At 39.5% G+C, this 18,939-nt stretch overlaps 1 protein-coding gene across 2 annotated transcripts; it reads right to left on the reverse strand.

Moving 5' to 3' along the window:
* Positions 1-588: 588 nt before the first annotated feature.
* LOC140525566 (zinc finger and SCAN domain-containing protein 23-like) lies at positions 589-16,718 on the reverse strand. 2 transcript variants are annotated; one of them, XM_072641071.1, is made up of 4 exons: positions 16,639-16,718; positions 10,917-11,433; positions 10,460-10,607; positions 589-7,686 (listed from the first exon to the last, which is right to left on the reverse strand). In XM_072641071.1, exons 2-4 carry the CDS (start codon positions 11,316-11,318, stop codon positions 7,085-7,087), a joined length of 1,152 nt encoding a protein of 383 aa, XP_072497172.1. In that variant the 5' UTR covers positions 11,319-11,433; positions 16,639-16,718; the 3' UTR covers positions 589-7,084. The 2 variants fall into 2 exon arrangements, with proteins under 2 accessions (XP_072497172.1, XP_072497173.1); XM_072641072.1 differs by having other exon boundaries at positions 10,917-11,418; positions 16,639-16,709.
* Positions 16,719-18,939: the final 2,221 nt, after the last annotated feature.

Raw genomic sequence — 18,939 nt, forward strand, 5'->3', positions numbered from 1 at the left:
ATGCAAAGTAACAAAATGTTGCTGGGACTCTATTAGAAACCTTTATCAGCTCAGAGGGGCCTTATAGAGTTTATCCTTCACTGACACAGTCTTCTGACACTTAGAGTCATCTCCATGTCATGATAAGGCATTAGAGTAGGAATAGTTAAGGTTTTAAAGACCATAATAGATAACTTTTCATCTTTTAAACATTTTAATATTTGTATTTTTTCAGAATCAAATGTGGATTTTACTTGTACAGAAAGTGCAATGTAAGAGAAATTATTTCATTCTTTGATGGAAATATGGCACTTCTGAACTGACCTTCAAATTTATCCAATGGATAAGCTATCTTAATTTGGACCCAACCTACGGTGCAGTCTTGGCAGAAATAAAGACAACAGATAGCAAGCTTGCTCAGCCCTGGTATATTCAAGCAATGTTTCGTTTGAGCTCTAGGGAACAGACTTTAAAGACCTAGTGCTGTTGTCTGTCAACTAAAATGTAAGTGCTTACTATGTTCCAGGCACTGTGCTAAGTGTGGATGACACAAAGAAAGGCAAAAACACCATCCTTGCCTTCAAAGAGCTCAAATTCTCCCCAATCCCCCAATTTTTAAAACATTTTTATTTTAACGTTTTGAGTTTCAAACTTTAGCCCTCACCTTTCCCCTCCCTCCTCCCTGAGACAGAAGGCAAACAGATATAGGTTATACATGTGCAATTATGTAAAACATTTCCATATCAGTCATTTTGTACAAGAAGACTCAAATAAAAGAAAGTAAAAAATAGCATGCTTCAGTCTGTATTCAATCAATATCAGTTCTTTCTCTGGAGGTGGATAGTATGCTTCATCATTAATCTTTTGGGATTCACAGTTCTTCATCAAACAATACTGCTGTTGCTGTGTACAATATTCTCCTGGTTCTGTTCACTTCACTATGCATCAGTTCATGTATATCTTTCCACGTTTTTCTAAAAGCATACTACTTGTCACTTTTTTATAGCACAATAATATTCCATAACACTCATATATCACATCTTGTTTAGCCATTCCCCAATTGATGGGTAGCTCTTTCATTTCCAGTTCTTAGCACCACAAAAAAAGCTGCTATAAATATTTTTTGTATGAATTGGTACTTTTCCCTTTTTGGGGAAATGTTCAAGATATAGATTTAGCAGTGATATTGCTGGATCAAAAAGTATACACAATTTTATAGCCCTTTGGACATAGTGCCAAATTGTTCACCAGAATGGTTGGATCAGTTCACAACTCCACCAACAGTGCATTAGTAAAAGAACTCACATTCTAATTGGATCTAAGACAATCCTTCTTAATCTTTCCCAGTGTGTGGCTTTGTCTTTTTCATTAGAGGTGGGAGTCAAATTGATCCAGGAAAAATTTGAAAGGAGTAAAGACTATAGAATGAAGAGTAAAGGTGAACAGAGATTAAGAAAAAAACAGAGATGAGAGAAAGAAACTGCCTGAGGCTTTTAGATAGGAGTAGAAGAAAAAAAGTGATGACAAGGCAAACATTGTTTAACAACAACCTCCATGCCAGTGATAAGTCAAATCAGAGATTATTTCTTATTAATATGGAATGTGTCACAAATGGAAGAACATATAAGACATATCTTGACAATAAGAGAAATTAGTTTGGTGAACTAGCAGTCATTTAAAATCATAAAACAATCAGTCATTGCATTTTGAATAGTGCACATCTAATTCTGTATCACATAGTACAATTCCATGTGAAAAACTCTCATTCATGAATGAGACTCCTCTTTCTGAAAAATGTGATTCACTTTTAAAAAATGATGTAAAGAAGCATCCAAACATCCAGCTTCAGCATTCTGATTTCTGAATTCCTAGTTGCTTTAAGAGGAAAACTGAGGGGGGTGGAGTCAAGATGGAAGAGTAAACGCAGGGACTTGCTTGAGTTCTCCTTCAAATCCCTCCAAATACAAAAATAGCTCTAAACAAATTCTAGAGCAGCAGAATCCACAAAATGACAAAGTGAAACAAATTTCCATCCCAAGACAACCTAGAAGGTTGACAGGAAAGGTCTGTTGAAGTACAGTCCAGCATGGGTCTTGCCTGCACAGATCAGGGACCAGGAAACCTAGAGCAGGCTTCAGGGGAGTGAGTCACTGGATTTCTAGACTTCTCAATCAATAAACAACAAAGACAACTTAGAAGTAGGAAAGGTCTGTCAGACCTGGGTGAGAGAGGAGCTTGGTCTAGTCCTAGCCCAGGGGGGTAGCAGTTGCAATACTTGCTTCTGGAGCTTTCAGCTCAGAGTGCGGGGGATTTGAGTGTCTGATCAGAGAAGAACTGCAGGAATCTCTTTGCTGGCACTGAGGCAGGATTTTTTTGCTTTTTTCATGCTTGGATCTGGGTCATAATCCTGGGTGGTAGTCCTGGGGTGAGGAGGAGCACTGATGTGGTGGAAATTGTGGAGTGGGAATCTTCCTCATAGTTTCAAGGCAGAAAAGTGTGCTTGTGGTCACTCACAGACCACAGCACAGGCCAGGAGAGGAGTAAACAACTCTCCTTTGATCATACCACCTTGGAAGAACTGAGAATTTTTAGGTCCCTAGAAGTATTTCTGAAAATGGCTGCAAAAAAATCCTGAAGTTTGGGTCAGTACACCCTTCACACTGGAAGCAGAGTGCTATCTTAACAAAGAGTTTAAAAACTCAAGTAATTGGTTGGAAAAATCAGCAAACAGTGGAAAAAACTCAGAGTATAGAATCTTACTTTGGTGACAATTCTGACAAAAACATACAACCAGAAGAAGAAAACAAAGTCAAAGCTTCTACATCCAAAGCCTCCAAAAAAAATATGAATTGGTATCAGGTCATGGAAGATCTCAAAAAGGACTTTGAAAATCAAGTAGAGAAGTAGTGGAAAAATTGGGAAGAAAAATGATAGTGATGCAAGAAAATCATGAAAAACAAGTCAACAGCTTGCTAAAGGAGACCCAAAAAATGCTGAAGAAAATAACATCTTAAAAAATAGACTAACCCAAATGGCAAAAGAGGTCCAAAAAGCCATTAGTCAAATGGAAAAGGAGGTCCAAAATCTCACTGAAGAAAATAATTCCTTAAAAATTAGAATGGAGCAAATGGAAGCTAATGACTCTATGACAAATTAAAGAAATTATAAAACAAAGCCAAAAGAATGAAAAAATTGAAGACAATGTGAAATATGTCATTGGAAAAACAACTGATCTGGAAAATAGATCCAGGAGAGATAATTTAAAAACTATTGGACTATCTGAAAGCCATGATCAAAAAAAAGAGCCTAGACATCATCTTTCAAGAAATTATCAAGGAAAATTGCCCTGATATTCTAGAACCAGAGGGTAAAATATAAATCGAAAGAATCTGCCAATCACCCCCTAAAAGAAAAGGAGAATTCCTAGGAATATTGTAGCCAAATTCCAGAGTTCTCAGGTCAATGAGAAAATATTGCAAGCAGCTGGAAATAAACAATTCAAGTGTGGTGGAAACACAATCAGGATAACACAGGATTTAGCAGCTTCTACACTAAGGGATCACAGAGGTCAAAGGAGCTAGGATTACAACCAAGAATCACCTACCCAGCAAAACTGAGCATAATCTTTCAGGGGAAAAATGGAACTTCAATGAAACAGAGGACTTTCAAGCATTCTTGATGATAAGACTAGAGTTGAATAGAAAAAATTTGACTTTCAAATACAAGACTCAAAAGAAGCATGAAAAGATAAACAGGACAGAGAAATCATTAGGGACTTATTAAAGTTGAACTGTTTACATTCCTACATGGAAAGATGATATTTGTAACTCATGAGACCTTTCTCGGTATTAGGGTAGTTGGAAGGAATCTATAGATAGATGACAGACAGACAGACAGACAGACAGACGGATAGATAGATAGATAGATAGATAGATAGATAGATAGATAGCACAGGGTGAGTTGAATATGAAGGAATGATATCTAAAAAGTAAAATTAAAGGGTGAGAGAGGAAGATACTGGGAGAAGGAGAAAGGGAGAGGTAGAATAGGTTAAATTATTTCACATAAAAGAGGCAAGAAAAAGCTTTTAAAGTGTAAGGAAAGAGCGGGGAAGTAAGAGGGAATGAGTAAACCTTCCTCTCATTAGATTTGGCTTAAGGAGAGAATAACACACACACTAAATTAGGTATGGAAATCTATCTTATCCTATAGGAAAATAAGGGGAAATGGGATAAGGGGGGATGATAGAAGAGAGAGAAGATTGGGGGAAGGGGTAATTAAAAGCAAACATTTGAGAAGGGACAGGGTCAAAGGAGAGAATAGAATAAATGGGTGGGGGCAGGATAGGATATTTAGTCTTTCACAACATGACTATTATGGAAGTGTTTTACATGACTACACATGTATACCCTATATGGAAGTACTTACCTTCTCAATGAGTATGGTTGGGGAGGGAGGAAGGGAGAAAATTTGAAATTCAAAGTTTTAAAAACAACTGTTAAAAACTCTTTATACATGCAACTGGGAAATAAGATATATAGGCAATGGAGTATAGAAATCTATCTTGCTCTATAGGAAAATAGAAGGGAAGGTAATACGAGAAGTGGGGAGGCAGAAGGGAAGACAGATTAGGGGAAAGAATAATCATCCTGGAGTGAGGAGAGGAGAGAGATAGGGAGCAAATTTGAAACTCAAAATCTTGTGGAAGTGAATATTGAAAACTAAAAATAAATTAATTAATAAAAAGGTAAAATTGACATTTATTATCTCAGTCCATGTTATATTATGCTACTTTATACTTTACAAAGTGTTCCTGAAAAATTGACCATAAATAAAATTTCTTTATGTTGAATTTTTCTACTCATTTCTGCCATTAAAATTTTTGGTATGAACACATAATAAAAAATTACATTTAAGATTTTTAAAATATTCACAAAATAAAAAATTAAAATTAGTATTTTTCTGATAATTGTAATTTCTTAAATAATTCATAATGAGCAACAAATCCAAAGAAAAATAATGACACTGCAACACAACACACTGGACCGAAGTTGGGTAGCTTCAGTTCAGTGTGTTATATTATTGTAGGGTCTATTAAGTACTCCTTTTTCCCATTCTTCTACACCGGGATAGGAGTTGGTGCTCAAGTTCTTTTTCCTGGCATGCTATGGAAGCTGCTAGCTTTGAAATATGAAGAGGGTAATATGGGCTGAAGAGAGGAGTAGACAGAAAAAAAGAAAAGGCAACAAATTAAAATACAGCAATGAAAAAATCTGAAGGGAATTTATTTATTATTAGTGAAAGTGCAGATTTGCTGAAACATAACTGAGATGATCTGATAATAAAATTATATATTAAAAAATTTTCTTGATTTACAATTCAGTCATTTCCCATATCTTTTTAACAAGATATGCTTTTAATTATCATTGGGTGATGATTTATTTTTAGGGTGGTATAGTGGAAAAGTTGAGAATTAAGATACTTGAGGTCTAGTCTCAGTTCAAATTAGCTCTGTGACTTTGGAGTAAAGAGAGGTTTAACCTCTCTGGGCCTTAGTTTTCTCATCTGTATAATGAGGTGTTTGGACACAGATGAGGGATTCTTAACCTTGTTTGGCAAAGTCTATGGATCCCTTCTCAGAATATTTTTAAATGCACAAAATAAAATATATAGGATTACAAAGGAAACCAATTATATTGAAATGGTTATCAAAATGCTTTTAAAAACAAGTTCACAGACTGCAGGTTAAGAATCCTTGGACTAAATGATCTCTAAATTCCCTTCCAGTTCTGGCAGTCTGTTTTAAGTCATTTTCCTTATTTTCCATCTTCCCAAATAGCTTATCAGTTCCACAAAGATCATTACCGTGTCTTACATTACTTTATCCTTTCAGCATGTCTACTACAAGGCTTTGTCCACAGTAGTTATTCAACATTGTTTGACAGAAAAGAGAAATTACTTTGGGTGACTATAACAGATTATTACATGGGAACCTTGGTGATTGTTTAAAAAGGGAGTACTGATGACACTTAGGCTTATGAAAAACCATCATAATGATTATATGTGATGACAAATGAAATGATGAGTAAGCTACAATCCCATCAAAACAATCTGCAGAGATACCAAAGTATAAATTGGTATGCTAAAAATTATCTGGGCAAGTATATACAGCAGGTTATGACCATTCACTGAATTGCTAAAATGTATTTTCTTTAATGCTGACTAATTTAATTCTAAGAAGGATAGCTCATCATGGCTTTCTCCCTTCTTCAGTTTTAAGAATGTATCACTATACTGGGAGATATGAATGGAATCAGGCTATTGAAAATACTAAGTATTTTGGTTTTTCCATTTTTTTTTAACAAAGCAGATTAATTTACTTTTGACAAAGCACCATGCTCAGGTTGTATTTGTAAGGCATTTTCTACATCCAGAAGTATTAAAAATGGACTGAGAAACTTAATGGCTGCACAGCACCTTGCAAATATCAAGCAGATAAGCATATTTGACTGGCGTCCATTTTTGATTAGGGATACAGTATGACTGAATTGTATTGGAAGCAGTACCCTGACAAAGCTGTTATCAGGGTAGCATTATGAATTCTCTTAAGAAGGTGGCTTCTTCTTAATTAAAAGTTCATTGCCTTATTGCAATAGCTATTTACACTATGTAATACATTATTTAAAATAAGCACCTATCTGAGAGAATGGCTTAGGCATCACCACTAGTTTTCCTTGGAAGGATTTTATTATACTAAAAAGTTAAACACCGTTAACATCCTCCCATCCTCAAAGGAGGATAAAATAAAGAACCCATTCCCCAGATAAAGTGTCTACAATTCTGGCATCTGTAAATTTGGCCCCACTTATTGCACAGCACAGCAGAAAGAGAGCTCACCTTGGAAAAAGAAAGCCCTGGGTTGAAGTCCCACTCTGACACACACTGGTTTTGTAACCCTTCATGGGGCATTTAACCTTTCAGTGTCTCCAGTCAACTCTCTAAAACCAGAAAGTGCCAAACTGCACCAAGAGAGAGCGTCTCCTTCTCTGGGAGTTCCCTGTACCAAAGAAATGGAAGGTCTAGTCCTAGTCCCTACTGCAAGGAGCTAGTTTGACTCGGCCACTGTGTGAATTTTCTGATGCTGAATAAGGTTACAATGATAAATGAAGTTCTTGCCACACTCATCACATTCAAAAGGTCTTTCTCCAGTATGAATTCGCTGATGTTTGATAAGGACTGAGCGCCGGCTAAAATTTTTATTACACTGATTGCACTGATAGGGTTTTTCTCCAGTGTGTATTCTGAGATGATGAAAAAGCCCTGCATTCTGACTGAAAGCTTTGCCACAGACGTTACATTGGTATCGTTTCTCTCCTGTGTGGAGTCTCTGATGCTGGAAAAGGCCAGACCTCTGACTGAAGGCTCTCCCACATTCATCACATTCATAAGGCTTCTCTCCAGTGTGCGTTCTCTGATGCTCAATTAGGATGGAATTCTGAGTAAAATTTTTCCCACACTCACCACATACATAAGGTCTTTCCACTGCAGGGTTCCCCCATTGTCTCTCTGATTTGCCTTCTCGTTCACACATTTCTCTACATTCAGGACCTTGGAGAATATCACAATTCGGTTTGTCAATTCTATCCATTTCTGTAGAAGTTTCCTGTTTTGGAGTTAATTCTCCATTCTCAATGTTGGTCTTGCCATCTAAAATGAAAAATAGATTATACACATATCAACTGTTCTATAGGCCTGAAGAAAGGCTCTTGAGGATGAGAGCTGGGGTAAAAAGGGTGTTTTAGCTGAAACCAATTTACCAAGAGTACATGATCTGAATATGATAACAAAAGGTTCTAATATGGAGAAATGGGAGCTTCAAGTAGAATTAAGTAGGATGGTAAAAGCAGTAATGTGTACTATAAATAGGCCTGACAAGAAGGAAAAAAAATAAGAAGAGCCTGACAGATGACCACAGTAGAAGACGCTTAATTTTTAATATTTTCATGAATTCACTCGAAGCTATTGTCTTCCATCCACAAGACTAGGAAGAGAGGTAGACATATTCCTTGTTTCCTACTACTGTTTTATATTAATTAAATTTTACTTTTAAACAGAGATCATCCTTCTCTGTCTGATGCTTCCTTTGGTACCACCATTCCCTTTCTCCATTATTAAGAAAGCATGACAGAAAGCCCATTATAAATATGTACAATCAGGCAAAACAAAATTTCTCTCTAGCCATGTCTAAAAAAGTTTTGTCTCAATCTGTGCTCTGAGTCCATCACTTCTATCAAAAGGTAGACAGTATGTTTCACCATGAGTCTTCAGGAATTATGGTTGGTCATTATGTTGATCAGAGTTTCTAAATTTTGTGGGTTTTTAAAAAATATTTCTCGTAGTCCAGGGCCTCTCTTTAGGGAACTTCACTGCCAATGTGCAGGTCCCCTTCTCATCCAACCCTAGATTTTCAAATGGGACTGGATAATAGCCAGTAAAGCTGCCAGATAGTACCTCTTCCACTGAAGTGCCCTCATGGGTCTCAGGATGACTCATATGGTCCTGAGATTTCCTCTTGCCCTGGTGAACAACTTCTCCTTTGGTGCTAGAGTGGACTACTCATGCAGCACACCCTTGGTCCATCTGTATCCTCATTGTCCACTTAGTTTCCTATCTGTCTCCCTATACTGTCTGGCTAGACAAATTACTCATTGTGCCTTTTTCTGAATTCCCCTGTCAGAATTCAACCTGGTGCATTTTCTAGATCTTTTAGAAGTAATTTGTGGAGAGGAACTTACTACATTACTTCCTATCATTCTGCCATCCCAGCACCACCTTCAAAAATACTGCTTTCAAATCATTCCTCTACCACAATTCTTCAATGACCTTCATCTTTTGAAATTCATATAATACACAAATTCTTCATATCCTCAGTGCATAACATAGTACCTGACACATAGTAAGCACTTAATAATTATTGACTCATCAGCCTAATAGACTTGTATCTATTAATATATTTCATCTACTATTATAGTTGAGCAAACTTCCACTAACCTATTACTCTGACTCTATATTACTTAGAAACTACCTAGAAGTCAAGAAGATTGTGTATAAAGCTATTAGAGGAAAAAATGTACCTTAAATGAAATAGAGGACTTCTAAGCATTCCTGATGAAAAGACCAGAGCTGTGTAGAAATTTTAAAGTTCAAACACACAAGTGAAAAGAAACATAAAAAGGTAAACAGGAATTAACAATGATAAATGAATGAATGCAGATAAACTGCTTATATTCAAATATTAGATGATACAAGTGTCCCGTCTGAATCCCATCATCATCAGGGATTATAGATGGAATCTAATCGAGGGAAGCTTAGAAATGGTTATTCTTGATGATCTTAAGAGAAGAATGAAAAGAGATGGGAACATGAATACACTGGGAGAGGGGAAAGGAAAGGAGGACTAGGGAAAATTATCTTCCATAATCAGGGTGCTCAAGTATAGACATCTATACAAACAAACGGGATGTTTGTATGGGGGTGGATAGCTAACACGTGAACCTCGTGTGCATGTTGGTCAGAGGAGGAAAGAATACATACATACACACACGCACACACACATGCACGTACCACATACACCACACACTCATACATGCTTACATACTTACAGGTGAGCATAAAAATACATTTCACTCATCAGAGAAATAGGAAGAAAAGGGAGAAGAGGAGAGGGAGAATTAGAGGGAAAGCAGATTAAGGGAAGGATCAATCTTAAGGAAAATAAACTCTAAGGATGTAAAAAATATTTATTGTTCTTTCCAAGGCAGCAAAAAATGGGAATCTGAGGACATGCCCATAAATTGGAAAACAGAAAGTTATGGCATATAAAATATGATGGAACACTATTGTGCTGAACTCTCATTGGTGTAACAACCAACCACAATTCCAGAGAACTGGAATGATAAAACACCTCCTAACTGAGAAATAAAGGACTTAGAATGAGATAAATATCCTTTTTGGATATGACCAATATAGAAAGTTGTTTTGATTGACTATACATGTTTGTAAAAGGTTTAGTTCTTAGTGTGTTCATAATTGGTGGAGGTGGAGGAGTGGTAAAAGAGGGAAAAGAGGAAAGGAAAAGGAAGGAAGATTTTGGCTGACTAAAACAAATAATTTTTCTTTATTCACTGTTAACAGAACAACAATTCCTGTCTATGAGCATTCACTAGGTCATGGAGAGCACTGTTACTATACAGGCAGTCTTTATAATGGTATTTTACCTGTGTCATATTTCAAGGTTAAAGACAACACTTGTCTAGCAAATCAAGTCTTGTGTATTTCATTCAATTTTCTTGCATATAAAATGTACACATATATACAAGTTATATAGAAAGAGTCTCTGTAGAATCTTTTCTACAAAAATACTCAGAGAATGGCAAATTCTAGGGGGTAGTAGGCTTCCAGATAAAATTTTGCTTCTTACCAATTTCTTTAACAGGATGTGTCTCCTGTGATTTACATAGGATCTGTGTTTCCAAGGGCTGGAACTGAATATTTTGTGACTCCTGTGTTGCTTCCATAGGCACCATCTCCTCCAAGAACGTTTCTTGTTTATGAGCATGAGTTGGAACCTAGGAGCAATTAAACACAGTCAGGTTTATGAGGCAATTACCAAGAACCAGAGTTTAAATATCAAAAACTAGACCACAAGGAACTGTTCCCTAGAGACAGAAGGCAGGAAAGGAAAAACAAATGTCCAATTTAATTTAATTTAATTTAATTCTTTGGGGCTTGGGGAAGCAACAAACCTGAGAAAAAGTAAAACAGAAAACATACTGAACCATGCCTACTAATTATCCCTGTATCACTGTTTCTCTTTTTTCCTGCTGGTTAGTTCAAACCCTTATTCTCCCAAAAGAGCTCACACCTCCACTTCCCACCTGCTCTCCTGGCTCATCAAACTCTCTCTCCAAATCCTCCAGTGCAGTCACTGCTTCCTCTCCACTCACTGGACGATGTTCCCACACCCAGGTCTGGAGCTCCTCAGGGAGGATGTTGAGAAACTGCTCGAGCACCAGCAAGTCCAGAATCTGCTCTTTTGTGTGCACTTCTGGTCTCAGCCACTGAAGGCAAAGTTCTCTAAGCCTTCGGAGAGCTTCACGAGGCCCAGGAGTCTCCTGGTAACAGAATCGCCTGAACTGCCTTCGGAAGATCTCTCTAGTATAAGGGTCATTCCTCTGTAGTCCAGATTCCTGCCCCCACGTATGATTCTCCTCCTCCACCTTCACTGTCAGAAATTCCTCTTGTTCCTCTGAAGTCAGGAGGGTCAAAGCTGCTGCCATTTTAGGGCTGCAGAGTTTAGAAGGTTCACTTCCTGGAAGGGGGTGGTGGGGTTTTTTTGTTATTTTCACTTGGTCATTTCTTTGGGAGCAGTCCAGGGATCTAAGGAATAAATTGCTAACATAGAGAAAGTATAAACATACTAAGAGACTAATAAAAACCAGGCACTGGAATAATTAATTAAAAGTAATAAACCTCAATATCAGGGGAAAAAAAGCATAAGATTAATGGTTACTCCATATGATGAAGATAATACAAGATAAATGACCTGCTCTAAGACAGAAAAGGAAGGTTAGCCTATGTACAAAAATATTCATAACCACACTTTTTGAGTTAGTAAGGAAGTGGAAACAAAGTTGGTGCTCACTAATTAGGGAATGGTGGCATAGGAAATAATAAATATGAAGGATTCTGAGAAACTAGATGACTGAGTGAAAATAAAAAAGCATTTATTAAGTACTTATAGTACATTGGGCACTGTGCTAAAAGTTGGAGATAGAAATAAAAAAAAAAGACAAGCCTTGTCTGAAGCTTACATCCTAATAAGAGACACACATAGGGATGTGATGACCAGGGAGAGAACTTTTGTTCTCAAAGTTACAACGATGAGTACAACCAAAAGGGAGTAGATTGACATACCTTATTCCAGGGAAAACGGTAACTGATTTGATCATAGTTCATAGTTCCAAGAGGGAGCAAAGTGAAGCACTAAAACTATTCTTGAAGCAATCACAATTAGGACAGTGAGACCCCAGGGTAGAAGCTCCACCAAGGCATAGTGAGGTTAAGGTGATCCACGAGGCCTTGGAGCTAATTCCTGAATGACTGATGCACTGACTGCTTGGGATCCCAGAGGGCAGCTCAATATTTCTCCCTTCAAGATTCTAGGGATAAAGCTAAGGTGCTAGGGTTTCTAGAACTGTCATAAGCACCTATTGGTGGGCTTTCCATTGATTATCAAAGTTAATTAATTTGTAAAAAGGCTATTTACTAAGCAGTATAGCAAGGACAGTTCCTATAGTAACATTCCCCCCAACCCCCACTCCAAACCAGGGGAGTACTCAATAACTTCGGTGTTTCCTCATTTGCTTATAAGATCAAATTTAACTTCCTCTTTTTGACAGTTAATCTCTTCACAACTTGACCCATTCCTGTATTTTCACTCTTCTTACACAGTGCTCCTCTCCTCACACTCTATGATCCAGCCTTACTGGCCTATTCATGGGTCTGCACACATGACACTCCAATCTCCCACCTCCATGCCTAAGCATCATCTTCTATAATGAAGCCCTTCTTAACACCCCTCCCCCTAGTTACTAGTTCACTATCCTCACAAAATTACTTTGGAGTCATTTTCTATTTCTCATATGTGTGTGTATTCATGTTGTCTTCCACATTAGAATATAAGTTCCTTGAGGGCACTAATAGCTTCACTTTTGTCTTTTTATCAGTAGTATTTGGCACAGTGCCTGGCATATAGTGCTTGCTGACTGAGTCAGTGGTGGGAACCAAAAAAGCTAATGAGAGTTTGGGCTACATTAAGAAACAGGCATAGCTTTCAGGGAAAAGGAAGAAATAGTCTCATTGTATTCTGCCCTGGTCAGACCAGCTGGCATACTGCGTTCAGTTCTGGACATCACAGTTTAAGAAAGACATTGATACTCTGAAAATTATCCAGAAGAAGAACCAGGATGAGGAAGGGACTTAGATCCATGTCATATAAAGTTTGGTTGAAAGAACTGGGGTTGGGGCAGTTAGATGGGACAGTGGAAAGAGCACTGGCCTTGGAGTCAGGAGGACCTGAGTTCAAATCCAGCCTCAGATACTTGACACTTACTAGCTGTGTGATCTTGGACAAGTCACTTAACCCTAATTGCCTTGAAAGAGGAAAAAAAGTGGTGGGCAGGTGGGGCATGGGGGATTTACTTAGCTTAGAGAAGACTCAGGAGGGACAGGACAGTTGTATGTGAAGAGCTCTCATATGAAAGAAGAATTAGACTTTTTCTGTTTGGCCCTAGTGTCCAGAACCAGAAGAAATCAGCAGAAGTTGCAGAAAGGCAAATTTAGGCTTGAAGTCAGGAAAAAACTCTAACAATCTGAGCTGTCCAAAGGCAGAAGGGGCTGCATTTAGAGGTGTTGGATTTCCCCTATGAGGTCTTTGAACAGAGGATAGATATTACAGTATGGATTCCTTTCCAGGTGTGAGTTGGACTAGATGTCCACTGGATTCTCTGACAAATATCAAATTCTGTAACTATGGTTCTCGATCTTGTCCATAAAGCTTTTCAAGCACACCAGTCCCCTAAGACTTTCCGAATCATTCTAATTTTTTTCTCTCTAAAGTCACAGTATGTCCAAAAACTTCATGTAGTACTGAGTTATAACCATTTTTGGTCTATCACAGATGTTCTACCAGAGATTACCACATCCCTGGCTTCTGTGTACCTCACACCCAGGTATACAATTAACAAATTTCTTTACAAAAGAAAATTCATTTTTAATAAATGCACATTTCAGCTATAGTTAAATTTCCCTAGCCCCAGTCAAGCTGAAGCTTCTTATATCCACCATAACAGTAACAGAGTACTTTGATAATGCAAAAACACAAATGCCTAAAAATACTCTCATCAGTTCAAATTTCAGCTCAAGAACTTTCAAAAGTTTCTTAACGTTTAATGATTATGGAATGAAAACTCCACAGCTTGGCAGCTGAAGTCCTTAACAATCTGGCCCCCATCTTTGTTTCTGGGGTGCTTTCCAACTGCTCCCACGCATGAGCTCTTAGCCTAGCCACAGTGCTGTCTTTGTTCCCTGAAAATGTGCATTTGTCCTTCATTGCCGAAGAAGACCACACCATCAGAGAAATGATGACATGACTTGCACTTGACTTTGTTTTGAGTGAGGGAGAGCTGTGCAGGTCACCAGCCTCACTTCTCCTCCAGAGCCATCTGAATCCAGGGACCAGATATTCATCAGGATGACTGGAGATGACCCAGGATGAGGCAATTGGGGTTAAGTGACTTGCCCAAGGTCACACAGCTAGTGAGTGTCAAGTGTCTAAGGTGAGATTTGAACTCAGGTCCTCCTGACTCCTGCACTGGTGCTCTGTCCACTGCACCACCTAGCTGCCCCCTCCCTGAAAATGCAGAATGCCGCGTAAAGAATATTGTAACAGGACCTAAAAGACTCTGGCTCTAGTCCTAAACCCAGGCCAATCATTAGCTAGCTGGATAACTTAGGGCAAGTTACTTAATATTTCTGGGCCTCAGTTTCCTTCTCTGTAAAATAGGATGACGGGAGTAGATGATATCTAAGACTCTATTCTGCTTCCAGCATCTCTTTACTTTTGCTCCTTCTGTTTGCCTTCTCTCTACTTAACCATCTCCTGCTTATCTTCAAGTGTGAGCAGAGACTCAAGGTTCTTCTTTGTGAGGATTTCCCCAGCTATTCCAGCCCACAATGATATTGCACTAATCTGAACTCCCACAACTTACTGCTTTACAATCAATCACATACAGACCTATATTATTATTCAGTTTTTCTGGGTTGATGTCTTATCTAGCATCTGCTTCGCAGGATTATAGTGGAGAAAGCACTTTCTAAACTTTAGCATGTCATATAATTGTGAGTTACCATTATCGTCTCCCCAACTAGATATAAACTCCAGTATGATCGTCTATTGTTATATTTCCCATAGCATCTATTCCAGTAGTAGGTGAATAGTGTGTGTGTGTGTGTGTGTGTGTGTATAAAATCAAAAAAATCAAAATATTTGAGTAGGTTTGTAGATCTAAAACAGCCATCCATGCACTCAGTTATGGATCTTCTTTACTACTAAATCCTAATCTGATTCAAATGAGAATAATCATCCATGCATAGTAGCAAAGGGAAGTATTTAATTTAATTATGAGAACCAGGTTGTGATCAGAGGTAATCCAGTCAGTTATTATAGGATAGAAAAAATGAGGAATTAAATGAAAAAAGATAATAACTCACAAAACTACATAATTATAGTGGCTAAACTTAGCCCCAGAGAAGAGTTGAAAAAAAATTTACCTTCTTTTATTAGAGTTGGGGGGACTGTGCCTGTTGTTTGTTAATGTACATTTGTGAATCTCTCCTGTTAGGCATCTATTTTGTGTGGAGGAAATGATTATCCTATATCTGATTTACATTTTACATTGAATACCTTTTGAAATGGAGTGGATGGATTTGTTTTGTTGAATGCTGTTACAAAGCAAAGGTTCACCAAGAGCAAGGAGTATACTTGAAACTGCATAGGATATAAGAACAAAAACTATGGTAAAAAAAATTCAAAAATCAAAGAATCCCTGATGGAGTAGAATAAGGATTGGACTGCTGATCAATGGCCAGGATTATAATCTTACCTGTACTAGAATATACTGTGTCCCTTTGGGCAAATCATTTCACTGCTCTTCTCTTGCCCTGTTTTCTCATCTGTCAAACGAAGGAGTTGGCCTAGACTCTAGACAATCTCTAAACTCCCTTCCAGCTCTTACACGATTTTATGAACACTTACTTCTGGAATACTACTGGAATACTTGATGTCACCGATGTGTCTTTTCTCTACTGATGGAGGGGAAAATCTCTCTCCATTTTAGGAAATGGTCTTTTTGAGTTGCTATGGTTGAAAAAAACTCATCCTCGGGTGGCTAACTTCTGGATGAGTAAACTCTCCACACTTAGCTAGGTTGGGTCCTTCCTACACACAAAACCTTCACCTGCCCACAGCTGAAACCAAGGGGAAGAATCCTGAAGAGCTCGTGTTCGGCTGGCAGAGCTACTTTTCCCCAGACCCAGACACCTCCAAGCTACATTGAAGCATCACCATAAAAACTGTAGCCGAGGTAGGACTTTATTTAAACTACATTCAAGCTAGCTTGAAAAAGCCTGATTCAAATTAGCCCTGTTTCCAATGTAAAGGAAGACTGCAGAGTGGGAAAAGCCAGGCGATCAGACCGAGAAGCACAAAAAGTACAAAAGCACGTTCTCGTGTTTCCATGCCATACGAAACAGGGCAGGGCGCCCGCAGGGCACTGGGTCACTGGCAGTGCCCTGGTCTCCAGCGCCTTCAACAGGCTTCCTCAGAGGCTCCGCGACGTCCGGGGGCGCCACGCCTGAGCCTCCCCGGCCATGGGGGGACTCGAAGAGGAGCCCAGGATCCCTCACCCGCCCAGCCCCACCCGGGCATCCTCGAAGCCCCCGACCCGCTCGGCCTCTTCTACGAAACAGCAGCGGAAGGAATGGGGGTCCCGCGTATCGCCGACCTGGCACGGTCTGGAGGGACCCCATCCCACTCACCGCGAGCTTCCGGGAAGATCCCGACGTTGGAGAGGGAGGGACCCTTGGACACAGACCGCGAGCCTCCGAAACCCTTGACAACCATGACTCCGGAAGTAAACTACCACCACCAGCTCCTGGCTCCGAGTCTGTCTGCTCTAGGACACCGGGAGGGCTCCTCAGCTCGGTAGTCTCCCACGCGGTCCGCCCGCGGCTCCCCAGAGGCGAGTCTCCCTGGCCACACTTCGGTGCAGCTCATCCAGGAGAAGCGGAGCTGTCCACAAGCTCCTCTGCGACATCTGTCAAAGTCCTGGGCTCCCGGGGGATTTACAATCGTCTGGCTTGTGAGGCCCCCCGGGATTCACCTTGGAGCATGAAAATGCGGCCAGTTTTACTTCCACGCTGGGATCTGGATCCACAGAACAGTCTTCCGTGCCCATTCAGAAGAAGCAGGGGTGATCAGGGAAGTCATGATTTCCTGGACTGGGGCACCTCCACCATGGGAATGGACAGGTGTCACCGTCCTTTGCCGGAGGATGGGAACCTTGCTTAGAAGACATCGGAAGCTCCTCTGATTGGTCCCGGTTGGCTAGAGCCGTTTCTTAATGATTGGCTGACTGAGGGCCAGGATAATAAACTTTCCTTCTATTTTGGACCGTTTTCCCCATAGCTTCAATGGAATGAGCTGGGAGAAGGCAAAGATGCCCTCGGCCTTACCCGCATCCTCAACTTCGTTTGCCTCCACCCTGCTTGCTGGAAGTCCCAGGAAGAGAAAGAGTCGGAGAGGGAGGAGGGAGAGGGGCTGTTCTTTGACAGGAGTCCCTTTTTCTAGGCCTCAGGCAGAAGACACATCCAGTCATTAGGGACCAATCAGAGGAATCTGATGTGTTCTTCGTTAGGAACAGACTCACAGCACACGTCCAACTCCATAGAAGATGCCTCAGTCCAGCAAATCAGATCTCCTTATTACCCCTGTGACAACTTTTAACTAACTTGATTTAAAAAAAATACAAAGAACTCATCCTAGACCTCATAAACCATTCAAACACCTCTCTTCTACTTTCCAGTGGGCTCTTGCCTTCCCTAAGGATCTATATGGTGATCTGAATTTATAGTACTCCCTGAGTGAGGGTACTGGAGCAATGGTATTCAGAATTTGGGGGATTATGTTGCCTTAGCTAAATTCTTTTGAGTATGCACCCCCAGATACCTATAAATTATGCAAATGTGCTACTTAATTATTTTATATATTGTAAAACATATACAAAAGTAGAAATTTTAAAGGATGTGATAAAGATGAAATAAAAATATCTTAATTTCATTTTGTTTTAATTAATAGTATAAAATATCTTTTTTGCTATTTCTAGAAAAATTATTAATATGTAGCCTCGGGGTACTTTATTGGTAATATTACTATAATTACTAATATTATTATGTATCCTTTCCTGAGACTCAGGAAAATTAAGAAGAAAGTGGGGGAAGGGGCAGTCATGACAAATGATGAAGGACTAGACATTTTCTCTGATCCCCAACACTTCTTAAACCTTTTCAAAACAGAGAAATGCATGAAAGATAAAGCAACTTCAAACGTCTTCATGGTCCCACCTAGAACCCAAAAGGTTAAAAAAAACCTCATACAGTATCTCCTCACCTATCTCCTACCATGTTACTCGCAGCAAGGCTGCACTAGCTAGCCAGTCTGACTGTCAGATTTGCAATAAAACCCAAACCCACACCCCAAGCTCCCCACCCTCTTACCAGTGGCATGGAGCCCACTCCAGGCTTTGAAAGTTTGCTTAGTGACCAGTGCCTCAGTACAATGCTACAAAAAAATTTCTACAGGAGACAGAAGGAAAGAGGCAGGAAATGTGTCTGACTAGAGCTGTTTGAAAGAGAGCTCAACCCCATAGCTCAACCAGTCCCTTTTCTCAGAGGCTTGTAGACCCAAATTCCAAATAACAAAATTCACCTCTGGCTGTAGCAGCATCAGGGAACTGCCACGCAAGAGAACTGAGAAACAGAAAGAACAGGACACAATGTGTGCCAGCAGGTGCCTTTTGGGCACCTGGGGGGAGGGGGCAGTGTGCTACTCCACTGAGCATGAGAGAAAGAGCCTAGTATCTAATTGAGGCTAGTTTTATTCTCCAAAGTCACTTGGAGCAGAATTTCAGGTCAGTGAACCATGAATTGCCTTTCATGAGAGGAGGCTGAGAAACTTTGAAATCCAATCCCGAGGGAGACCACCATCAGAGGGTAAGGAGTCAGAAAATGAGCAATGGGGGTGGGGGAGGAGAGGGAGGAACGGAGAGACTGAAATTAGCA

This window comes from Notamacropus eugenii, chromosome 2 (assembly GCF_028372415.1).
Source record: "Notamacropus eugenii isolate mMacEug1 chromosome 2, mMacEug1.pri_v2, whole genome shotgun sequence".
Taxonomy (NCBI): Eukaryota; Metazoa; Chordata; class Mammalia; order Diprotodontia; family Macropodidae; genus Notamacropus; species Notamacropus eugenii.